The 12,773-nt window shown below is 39.3% G+C and overlaps 1 protein-coding gene across 3 annotated transcripts in view; it reads right to left on the reverse strand.

Moving 5' to 3' along the window:
• Positions 1–2,057: 2,057 nt before the first annotated feature.
• Positions 2,058–12,773, reverse strand: part of LOC147178622 (LHFPL tetraspan subfamily member 4 protein-like) — a 33,443-nt gene continuing 22,727 nt past the window's right edge. For all 3 annotated transcript variants that reach the window (XM_086070179.1, XM_086070181.1, XM_086070178.1), the window contains exons 3-5: positions 9,161–9,397; positions 6,066–6,082; positions 2,058–3,019 (exon numbers count right to left, since the gene is read on the reverse strand). In XM_086070179.1, the coding sequence (XP_085926305.1) occupies positions 2,966–3,019; positions 6,066–6,082; positions 9,161–9,397 (308 nt within the window). In that variant the 3' untranslated portion in view covers positions 2,058–2,965. The remainder of the gene's footprint in view (positions 3,020–6,065; positions 6,083–9,160; positions 9,398–12,773) is intronic.

The following is a 12,773-nucleotide window of genomic DNA, read 5'->3' on the forward strand; positions in this document are numbered from 1 at the left end:
GATTCACATTATCAATGCGGCTCTTTCCAGGTTAGAAAATGTCTTACCGAAAAGAAAAGAAAAAAATGGTGGGAACTGGTTTCTTACTGTAAAAATATATAAAGTACAATAAATAATCATTTGTTTTATTTTACTGGTGGGAATGGGCTTCCATATTGTCACACTCTTCAAATAATTAATTATTATTTTTTGCCTAAATCATATCCTCTTGATGCAATTGGTTAAATTTTTTGTCTTTCTTTGAAAATCTGAAAAAATGACAGGTGATTATCTCAAACAGTTTGTTTTAGTTTTTGCCTTATTGTTATCTTTGTGGAAGGATAAACATTCACAAACAACATAAAAGAAAAAAAGAAAGAAAAAAAGAAAAAAAAAAGAAAGAAAAAAAGAAAAAAGAAAGAAGGAAGAAATGAAGGGACAAAGAAAGAAGGGAAAAAGAAAGAAGGAAAAAAGAAAGAAAGAAAAATAAATAAATCAAGAACAATAAAGGGAGAAAGAAGGAAAGAAAAAAGGAAGGAAAAAAGAAAGAAGGGAACAAAGAAAGAAAGAAAAAGAAAGAAAGAATGATAACGTAAAGTAATTGATCCCCAGATGGTTTGCAATGTTTCCTTCTTGTGAGAGATTTTAGCTCAATTTGCGTTCAACCATCCAAGCTCCAAGGCTCCACTGTATTTGACAAAGGCTTACTGTCGCCATGGTTCCTACAAGCAATCCATTATACACAATACGACCTGCCAATCACATGTCTGAAATGTCCTGTGGCGTTCACACGTTGCTGGTGCAGCAAAAACAGGAGCTACATGTTTATTGGAGACGCAATGTAGCCACGTCGTCATTAGAGGTTGAAATTGTAGGAATACCTTTTCACCAAGTGACGTCTTCTTTCTTTTTTTCTACTATAGATCCTGGTAAAGGTGCAAATCTAAGATTTGTCCCCATGCATAATGCATGAACCTTAATGACAAAATCGCTAAAAGACACTGGGATCAATTTCTATCTTACTCCTGTTCTGTTGTCATGTGACAGCAGTGTTGGCCATGTATGATCGAGTCCGTGACCTTTTGTATGGTGAGGTGAGGGAGGGAGACATCATTAACTAAGGACGTTTGTGTGCGTAGAAACATAAAGAAGTCACTTTTCAAATAAGTCAACTAAATCTGTGAATTTGTTATTTTTGATGTGTCAACTATTTTCAAATATTTTGTTTTCCACATCTTAATCGAATATTAGTTGATTTTAAATTATTATAAAAGTGCAATTGAGGGGTTATACAGTATTATTAAAGCATAAATTAATTATTATAAATTGCTTTCCACGATGAGTGTAGGCTCGCTATTTGATAATACTGTATTGAAGTGCTGCTACCCTTCAAAGTTGATCTTGACGAATGTTTTCAGTTATAACTGGCAAAATTGGAGCCTTATTGTGAAGTGTTTTGTAAAAACTTGTCATGTTTTTAATACCATTTATAACTAGCCAAGAGGGCAAGTGGAATAAATGGGTTATCACTTTTAACTGATGACTTAAAGCAGTTAAGTAAACATCAGCTACCTAATCAATAGCCATTTTATAAACCATTTATTAAAGCCTCAACAAGGATACCTATTTGAGAAAATATTACCCTAAAATCTATAATTTCTTACTGCCTTTATAAACAATGGTGCAGTATGTTTATGTTGTGCTGACTCAAGCAGCTTTTGGCGTTCCTCAATGAGACCTGGGACTACTGCAGGCACACTTTCTTGTCCAGTGAGAGCTTTTAGCCTCCCACTGCTTAGAGATGTAAAAATAAATGGATCACATGTGATCCATTTATGTTAAACCCGACTGTGCCATCAGGACTACAGTATAACTGTGGTTTATAATTCCATAACACTGCAGCATTTGTGGTAAAAAGAAAAGAAAACAAAAAAACAAAAAACTTGGGCATCATCATGAGAACTCAGAATTTCACCTCCATCTTTATATATATATATATATATATATATATATATATATATATATATATATATATATATATATATATATATATATATAGAAGGAAAAAGTCACGATCAAGTTATTCCAATAAAAGTTGTTTTTTTTGCAGTGTGGAGCTGTTCTCATAAATGTGCCGCGAGTAGCGCGCTAATTAGCATTAGCGAGTCAGACTGGAGTAGATCATTACAATTCCTTTCACATCAATAGATTGAAGCAAAAATCATTGTCAATCAAATCATTTTGAATCAAAAATCGTTCTTAATTGAAAATGGATTCTGAATCGGATCGCAGACCCAAAAATGGGAATCGAATCAAATCGTGAGACATTCAAAGATTCCCACCCCTAATATATATATATATATATATATATATATATATATATATATATATATATATAATGTCTGTGTGTGTGTGGGTGAGCAGTCATTAATGTTAATGTTATTTACACTGTTTGGTATGTACAGCAGAGAATCTTCCAGAGATGTTAGATTATGCTGCTATGGGGTACTCCGTGAAATGTCACATTAGACAAAGAGCCACCTGCTCTTGATGTTTGATCACGTGCGGCCATATTGACATTTGAAATCCAACCGCTATACAAGGGACTCTCATTATTCGCTTATGAAGATGTATACAAAACACACATTGATGAAGTTGCAAAATGACGGTCCCAAATAAATCATAGACAGACAAGATGGTTCTTCCTATTAAGAGTTTCTCACATAAATCAAGACTTTAAATGTATTTGTTTAGAAAGTCAAGTGTTCAATCCACTTTACAGAGGTTTACATTTTTTTCTTTTTTCCAAAATATAGTTTATCCCAATGACTTTGTTGTTGTTTTGAATTTATTTTACATAATCCTGTATTGAAATTGGGTGATATCCTGATCGTTGGAAAGAAGAAGAGAAACAGAGAAGAGGAAGAAGAATAGAAACAGAGAGGAATAGGCGAAGAAGAGAAGATGTCCAGTGCGATCGACGTCCTCAGTGAAGGCGTTGCACCCCGTACCTTGGCTCTCTTCTATCTCGAACCTCAATCTAAAAACACACACAACACAAGGTAGTCAACAAATGACTGAACTCTTTATGCAATCGCTTGTCATAATATAGTACTGCAATTAATTTGCAGTTGTCAGCCGCCACACCGCCACTGCCAAAATATTTTGATAATGTACAGTTCTTGCCGGGCATCCATAGCAATCACGGCCTGTCTCAAACCAATCCCGTTTTTTTCAAGGTTGCCTGAAATGGCTGCTGTGGCCGCCCGGAACATTATGTAAATCTATCATGAGCTGGCTCGTGCAATGCATCCTTTTAAAATAATTTGCCAGATGGTAGATTTGGCGACTCTAGGAAATTCTACTCAACATTTGTAGTGTTTTTTTCCCCCCTCATCCCTGCATTGGCTCCTCTTGGGACCGCCTACTGAGCCTTCCCGTGAATAGCTACCAAAGGCAAATTTACAACTTGCTCCAGTCCACTTATCTGCTTAATTTGCCATGAAATTAAACTCTTTGGAATTCAGACAATTCATTATTTTGGAGCCAGGGAAATACCTCTATTAAACCCACTTCAATAAGTCGCCCTACCCACACACACACACACACACACACACACACACACACACACACACACACACACACACACACACACACACACACACACACACACACACACACACACACACACACACACACACACACACACACACACACACACACGCACACACACACACACACGCACACACCCCCACACACACTGGCATTATGCAGAGAAGGGAAATGACAAATTGCAATATCACAGCAACACCTGTTCTCACGAGAAAGCCTTTTTTTTAGATGTTATACTAAAATCCATCTTTTTCTTCTTCTTCTTTTCCTTTGGGCTCTTCCCTTCAGGGGTCGTCACAGCGAATCAGTTGCCTCCATCTAACCCTGTCCTCTGCATCCTCTGCTCTCACACCAACTACCTTCATGTCCTCTTAAACTACATCCATAAACCTCCTCTTTGGTCTTCCTCTAGACCTCCTGCCTGGCATTTGGAAACTCAGCATCCTTCTGCCAATATACTCACTATCTCTCCTCTGGACATGTCCAAACCATCTCAGTCTGGCCTCTCTGGCTTTAGCTCCAAAGCCTCTATCATGTGCTGTCCCCCTCTGATGTACTCATTCCTGATTCTATCCATCCTGGTCACTCCCAAAGAGAACCTCAGCATCTTCATCTCTGCCACCTGTCTTTTCCTCAGTGGCACTGTCTCCAGACCAAACAACATCGCTGGTCTCACTACAATTTTATTAACCTTTCCTTTTCATTTTAGCTGAAACTTTTCTATCACACATCACACCTGACACTTTTCTCCACGATGTCATCTGCAAACATCATAGTCCATGGAGATTCCTGTCTAACCTCGTCTGTCATCCTGCCCATTACCATAGCAAACAAGAAGGGGCTCAGAGCTGATCCCTGATGTACACCCACTTCCACTTTGAACTCCTTCGTCACACCTACAGCACACCTCACCACTGTCTTACAGTCTTCATACATGTCCTGCACCACTTGAACATGTTGCTCTGTCACTCCAGACTTCCTCATACAAAACCACAGTTCCTCTCTGGGCACCCTGTCGTAATCTTTCTCCAGATATACACAGACACAATGCAGCTCTTTCTGACCTTCTCGTACTTCTCTATCAACATCTCTATCTTTTTTTGGCATGAAACCTTACTGCTGCTCACAAATGTTCACCTTTGCCCTCAGTCTAGCTTCATCTACTCTTTCCCATAGCTTCATTGTGTGGCTCATCAGCTTTATTCCTCTGTAGTTGCCACAACTCTGCACGTCTCCCTTGTTCTTAAAAATGGGCGCCAGCACACTTCTCCTCCATTCCTCAGGCATCTTCTCACTATCTAAGATCCTGTTGAACAACCCAGTCAGAAATTCTGCTACCTCTCCTAGACACTTCCATACCTCTACAGGTATATCATCAGGACCGAGTGCCTTTCCACACTTCTTCCTCTTCAATGCTCTTCACACTTCATCCTTACTAATCTTTGCTACTTCCTGGTCCACAACAGTCACCTCTTCTACGCTTCGTTCTCTTTCATTTTCCTCATTCATCAACTCTTCAAAGTACCCTTTTCATCTTCCCATCACACTCTTGGCATCTGTCAACACACTTCCATCCCTATCCTTCATTACCCTAACCTGTTGCATGTCCTTCCTATCTCTGTCTCTTTGCCTTGCCAACCTGTATAGCTCTGTCCAACCGAGCATATAAGTCATCGTAAGCCCCTTGTTTGGTCTTTGCCACTTCTACTTTCACCTTATGCTGCATTTACCTGTACTCCTTTCTACTTTCTTCAGTCCTCTCAGTGTCCCACATCTTCTTAGCTAACGTCTTTCTATGGATCCACTTCTGCACCTCCTCATTCCACCACCAAGTCTAATTATCCCCTTTCCTTCCAGATGACACACCAAGGACTGTCCTACCTGTCTCCCTGATTACATTTGCTGTAGTTGTCCAGTCATCTGGAAGCACCACCTGACCATCCAGAGCCCTTCTCAACTCCTTCATGGAAGTCATACAACACTCTTCCTTTTTCATTTTCCACCATTTCGTTCTCTGCTCTGCCTTTGCCATCTTTGTCTTTCTCACCACCAGAGTCATCCTACACACTAGCATCCTATGCTGTCTCTAATTAAGCTGAAAACGGGAAGAAACTAAATAAGCTTCTTATTTTTATTTATTTATGTATTTTATCAAGTTTTGGTTTGTATCTTGAGCTCTATGACTGGGTTTGAAAATGACCAATATGAATACAATATAACATTTCACTTTTTATACGGCTTGCAGTGGTGATATAAAGTAAACACACCTCTGTTAAACCACCCCTTTATATTATTATAAATTATTAATCACGGTCTGACTCTTTTTTTTTAAAGGGGTGTGTTCGCTTTCTACATCCATAATGTAATATTGCTTGTATGTGCCCCATACTTAGACTGTGATACATTTGTGTGTGCGTGTGTGTGTGATTGTGTATAATACACATGCAACTGACAAATACAAATTCCTTACTTACCCTGGAGACAGCAAAATCTGAAAAGACACAAACGGGACAACAGTGTTAGCATGTAGGCAACAAAAAAAAAAAGTGGAAGAAAGTGCATATTCGTGCAAAACATTCATATGCTTATGTAAGTCGGAGTTTAGCATGAAAGTCATTGTTTGCGGCTGAACGAAGACATTCCTCGGCTGCATGTGTCAGCTTGTATGTATTACTTTTTCATTTCCTCTTCAAGTGCTTCCCTTTCTGTATTTCTATTAATATGAATCTCGTTACAGTTTCCTCATTGTTGACTGCTGCTGAGCCAGAGAACTAGTTCAATTTCTATTTGAATGTAAAAACAGGAGGGGAGGAAAAGGAAGTTCGCACAGCTGATGAAGCAATAGATCCATTCAGTGTGTGTGTAAAAAAAAAAAAGAAGACAGTTGGTAGGGTTAATCAGATAAAAACAGAAAGACACGCCCACGCGCTGGAATATCTCCAGTTACCATGGAAACCATCAGAGATCCATCGGAGAAATGAGACATCTTATGTCACAATTCTTTCTCTTTATCTTGCGGTCTCATCCTCTTCCTCTTTTCTGCTTTTACTCCATCTTGCTGCCTATCTATTGCGATATCTATCGCGCTCACCATTATGTCATGACGCCACTCGGCTTGCCTCGTCTACAGCTGATTAACTCTCTTTCTTTTAGTGTCCTATTCGACATCATCCTCATTCCTTCTTTCATTCGTTTCCTCCAATTGCCTGCTTGCACACAGCTTAACAAGAAGGATTCAAGCATCCTGATGCAACTTTGTGCAAACTGTCGGAGCTGCACCGAGGGAGCCTTTCCAGCTTTTGAATGCTGCGCTCAAACTAAAATGGAAAAATGAGTGAATTCTTGTCATTGTTTCACATTTGGAAACACACGGCAAATGCTATACTATACTGTATTTCTCACATCTACATTACATTTGTTATTATTTAAATTTTAAATCTGATCATATAGCCTACACTGCAGCCATTTTCAAATAGTGGAATCTCTAAAGTGGAACGTCCCTAAAGTCACACAAATCCTAAATCATCCAAATAGAAACCAAAACGTCAACATTTTAACAAGATGTGGAAAAATTACATTCAATGCTTTACTCTTATACCTTTTTTACATTTCAAACTGAAGATAGAAACTCATGATTAACTAGCTAACTAACTAACTGGTGTACTCACTGTCTATAGCTACTGTATTAATAGATGTATTTTGAGGAACAATAAATGTACACTCTTACTGTTTGCTGCACACTGACTACTTTAAATTCGTGTCAAAGTGGCATTTCCACTGTTGTCAGAGGAAAATATGTAATTAATGTGAACATTTCTTGATGGTGACGGTTAGTCACTGTCACATTTGTCACAACCTGTGTGCTGAAAACCTAGTGTTTAGCCTCAAAGGATACACTGTACACAGGCTTGGTGAGTAACGGAATACATATACGTAATAAGATTGCAAATTTTTTTAACTGTATTCCATTACAGTTACAGGAAAAAACATGTAATCAGATTACAGGTACATTTATTAAAAATGGGGATTACTTCGAGGATTACAATTTCTACCATGAGAGAGAATGTGAAAGAGGGAGAGAGAGCGAGAGCGAGAGAGAGAGAGCGCGCGCATGCACGCTCGCGCGAGTGGGACCGTTGCTACATGTCGGGGAGATGGGGACGAACAAACTGACTGGTCGTGTCCACACGCGGGCAGTTTGAAAAAGCTTCACGGACGGGAGGAGGAAATGGCGACCGGTATTCACTGGAACTTACTCGGAGCGAAAGTTTGAGCTGAGAGTCCAGCGGCATGCTACGCGCTGTTGCTTCTGGCTAGCTAGCCCGCTAGCCTACAACCATAATGTGTTACACCTTCCAAACAAATCTTCCTCCCACCAATTCACAATTTAAACATCATATGTAACATATACACGGCTAAACTTGTGACTGGGATAATAGTTCATTTTGCAGTTGATGTCATACATTGTCATCTATCTATCTATCTATCTATCTATCTATCTATCTATCTATCTATCTATCTATCTATCTATCTATCTATCTATCTATCTATCTATCTATCTATCTATCTATCTATCTATCTATCTATCTATCTATCTATCTATCTATCTATCTATCTATCTATCTATCTATCTATCTATCTATCTATCTATCTATCTATCTATCTGTGAGGTGTGGTTGCTTTCAGTGACGGTTTGAAAACAGCATATGGCCATCAATCAATCAATCAATAAATCAATCAATCAATAGCCTACATGCTTTTTAATTACACGTGGATTTTTGCTATTTGTAGGCTGCCCGGGTCCCGATCACCCGCAAATAGCAGGGGCACATTGTATAGAATATATATTGTGGTGATATTTATTTTTATTTTGTCTTCATGAGCATACTCAACATTGGAGTAATCCAAAACATTACATTACTTTAATATTATGGCACTTGGATTACGTTACTAACTACATTTTTTAGCAGGTAACTTGTAACTGTAATGCATTACATTTTAAAAGTAACCCTCCCAACCGACTGTACACACTTGCAATCTTTTTGTTCAACACATTACATGAATCTCCAGAAAACATGAAAATATTTAGAGAAACATGAATGTTAAAACTCACAGCATCCCCACAACAAAACCAACCACGACTGATGTAATAGTGGCGTACTTCTTATCTTTACTCTCATGGCATTTGTATTTTCAGAGAAGATACACTACATAATTGTGTTTTCTTTTATTTTATCACACATTTTATTTAGTTAACTGTAGTACTGTATATGCTGAGCTGTATTTCTTTTTACAGGAAAAGGAAAAGGAGCAACTGTTATTTTAATAAAGGGGCATGTGGTATTTAAACTTTTTATCCGGATTTGCCCTAGATTTTAATACACTTTTCTCCAAGACATGTGGCACGCCTTCACAAAGTTTCATGGAAGTCTGTTATGGGGTAATACTTCCCAAATGCAAATGGAGGCAACTGCCACTGTTAATGGTGGAGGTAGTGAAATAAAATACATTTGATTCCATGTTTAGGAACATATTCAACAATGTGAATGCAAGTAACATTTGTTTCAACCTTTGTTGTCAGTCTGCAGGTCGTCCAGGTAGAAATCGTTTTGCCGGTTGCCCAGGACGAAGGCCATTAAGGACAGGACCAGGGCGTTGAGGATGCCCATGATGGCCAACATGTAGGCCCAGCGTACGGAGCAGTCGCCCAGGGAGTATTTCCCTGTATGCTCCCCGCACATATCCCGGATGACCTCGGCATCCCAGCCATCCGGAAAGATCATGCAGCCCAGGACCAGGCATACTCCTGGATAAAAACAAGGAGAAGGGGGTGATGCAATTAGGGGAGGACGGGACGTGGGAAGGAGTAACAGAGGTGAGAACTGGCAGTAACAAAACACTTGTAATCTTGCAATTTAACTGGAAGATACATGAATTTATATAAGGCACAGAGTGGTGGGAAGTAGGCTATTTGTATTTTTTAATGTCTTAAAGTAGATATTTCAGGTTTATGATGACATGTTACTTGTACTACCTACATTTTACAACATATATGTGTACTTTTTACTTCTTTGTTGGTCAAAATAGTATTTTTTTCAACCTCCGCAAATGAGGATTGGACATGATGTAGAAAAAAAAGTATTCTGGGGTTTGAGATATTGATAGATTCAGATTAAATAAAAGAACAACAACAAGGACAGCATCAACCGAAGAACATGAACCAGATGAGCAACAAATTCGGAGAAGTGAGATATGTCCTTGTTAATGCCATATTTTCTGGGAACAATTCTGGGAAAATGCATTGTGTATTGGGTCGGCCTAAAAACACAGCTCCTGACTAATGTGAATACCCCCCCCTCCACATATTTTTTCAAATTTTATCAAGGGAGCATGATTTTTGATAGCATAAAAATTTTAATTGCTAGTAGCTAGCTTTGTGACCGAGAGTCACATGTTTTTAACATGACACCCTAAAGAATATTTTAGCTAGGCAATAAAAATTCATTGTGTGAGATCTTACCCCATTATGTGTGACATGAATACGAAAAAATATAGTTTTGTCTTTCATCTGGTCCACATTTTGTTTATTTGTGATGTATTGATTCCAAGAAATATATAAAAGTATAAAAAGTGATACAAATAGCCCCGCTCTCCTCTACTTTTGCCAACTCTGTGCCCACAGACAAGACACCACAATGATTTTAACCACTCAGATTCAAAGTGTGATTTTTCTAATTATTTTTCAAGATAATAACGTGCCATCAAAAGCCTGGTTTACATGGAGCCATGTATTCCGATTAGAATGAATCCGAACGGCCATGAAAATGCTCCATATAAACACCTCAATCGGATCCGATTTGAATTTAATTCGGAATCATAGGAGTGGTATATTCCTTTCGTCAATCCGAACGAGCGTCATGTATACACTTCATTCGGAACGGCGAGGCTGCATCCGGCATGCGCATGCTCTGAGTGGATGTACTCACAGGAAAAACATGAAAACATAACGGACTTATTCAGGTTAACTTGGCCTTGGTACTCTTATACGTCTTAGCTGCAGTGATACCTCACTTACCACTCACTGTTCACCGGGCTGCAAGAACACTGCTTGTAATGCTCTCAACATTTCTGTGTTAGTAAGCCTAAATGCTGCTGAGGTGCAATATTCATGCATTAGAATGTGATTATGGACGGCAAACAAATGCAACAATAACCCTGTCAGCTTTCTCTTCTAAGTGCTTGCTGTAACTTTGGCGATGCCTTTAGGCATATGGAACAAAGTAGTCAGACACACCCTTGAATCCATTAATGAATCAATCAGAGGCAGCATGTGAACCATTAAAGATCATCTGAATCTATATTGCTTAGAAGCTTTGGATGAACGGGCAACAATAACCACTGTTGGAGGATAAGCTTTTTCCTCCACGTGTTCGTTTAATTTCGGGTAGTGAGAATGTTGGTTATCTGAATACAGGCTGGAGACGATGAACAGTTCCTTCAAAGCTTTTATTTCTACAGAATATTCCGGGCACAAATGAGTTACAGACAATGGCTGTAGCAGCTCACAAGTGCGAAGTTTACAGAGGACTTACAACATTCTTATACTATCTTGAAGGGCGGTACCACAAAGTTTCCAGTAAACAGTTCAGCAAAGTTAACTGATAAGCCGGACGTGCAGAGATACGCGATAACACTCAAGGACACATCCGGCCACAGAACAGAGCTCAACTGAGGAAATGAGGAAGTTATACAGTCATGACTAAATCTGGGCAGAAGACACGTTTCATCACCTTAAATATCACGACTTTAAAGAGGAATTATCCATCTGGGGTACACTATGGACTTTTCGGTGGCCAATTGCAGGGCACACACAAGGCAGACAACCATTCACACTCACTTTTACACCAATGGACACTTCACTCAGAGTAATAATATTAAAAGAAAGCTGCTTCAACTGTTTTGCACTTGCATCCACAACCAAGGGTGTTTACATGCAAACAAATATAAACACAAATAAGGATCCCACGCACAACAAAATCAAACAGCGCAACTGAAATGGTAATCCATACTTTGCACCTATGCTCATTCATCAAAGTGAGCATCACCGGGGGAGCTGATTGGACCACGTCCCACGCTCACCAGCTCTGTTTAAATAGCATTCAGCCTGTTCCTGCCTGAGGCTTTGTAAGTAAAGCAATGGGCTCCAGTGGGAGATGGTGACCATACATGGCAGCCGTCACACTCAATCTTCATATAGGCCGCGGCACGTCTTTTTCACAGCTAACGTCACCAGCACTACTCGTAAAAGAGAGGATCTGATTTGATCGAGCTCATGATTATTAAATGCTACTCAATGTACGACAGACTTAACGTCCACAGAACCTTAAGGCTTACCGGTAGCAACAGCAACACCGGCTGACAAATTTAGTGATTACAGGATGGCTGCTAAACCCAATAGTGGCATGATGGGGGAACATATTTAATCATAATTTGACTATTTGAAGTCATGTCTTTGTTTGTCAGCTGAGGCTGTTGCTTTAAGATTGTGCACGTACTCGCACGCGCACCATGAACGAGCCTGACACAGATGTTGCAGTTACGCTTTAGGCCAGAGGTGGCAGTCGTGAGTAAAAAAAAAGTGACAAACTGCACAAAGATTCTTTAAGTCACCAATACATGAGATGTAACTATATAATATTGGTGGACCAGCCAGGACATCATTCATGCACTGTGAGTGTTGCTAAAACAGGAGGTCAACCCAAAAACGTTCTCCACAATAATATAATGTATACGCCCTAACTAGTCTAAACATGGTATTTTGATTAATACTGCATTTGTGGAATATGAGTTAAGTGGCAAAATCTGCTGGTTTTATCCATATCATTTTGCCAGTTACTGTCAGCTGAAAATGACATCAGAAGCTTCGCATAATGTCCCGTCTCGCGAGATTTTTGCAGTTCTGTAGGAGGTGCTCATAATGTTTACGGAAGACAGACGGTCTGAGTTTTTAATATTACTTTAAAAACATCTCCCTTCCCCCATCGGGCGGGTTCGACCATTTGGTATTGGTGTGTGTGCGCGCGCTTATAACTCACGCCGTATGTCGCTCGTTTGCTCATTGCCTGCGGTAACGGTCATTTCTCATGCAACAATATGGGACGTGCGTTGAACAGCGGCATATT

The sequence above is a fragment of the Leptonotus elevatus genome, chromosome 2, assembly GCF_054856555.1.
Source record: "Leptonotus elevatus isolate MCC_2025b chromosome 2, RoL_Lele_1.0, whole genome shotgun sequence".
Taxonomy (NCBI): domain Eukaryota; kingdom Metazoa; phylum Chordata; class Actinopteri; order Syngnathiformes; family Syngnathidae; genus Leptonotus; species Leptonotus elevatus.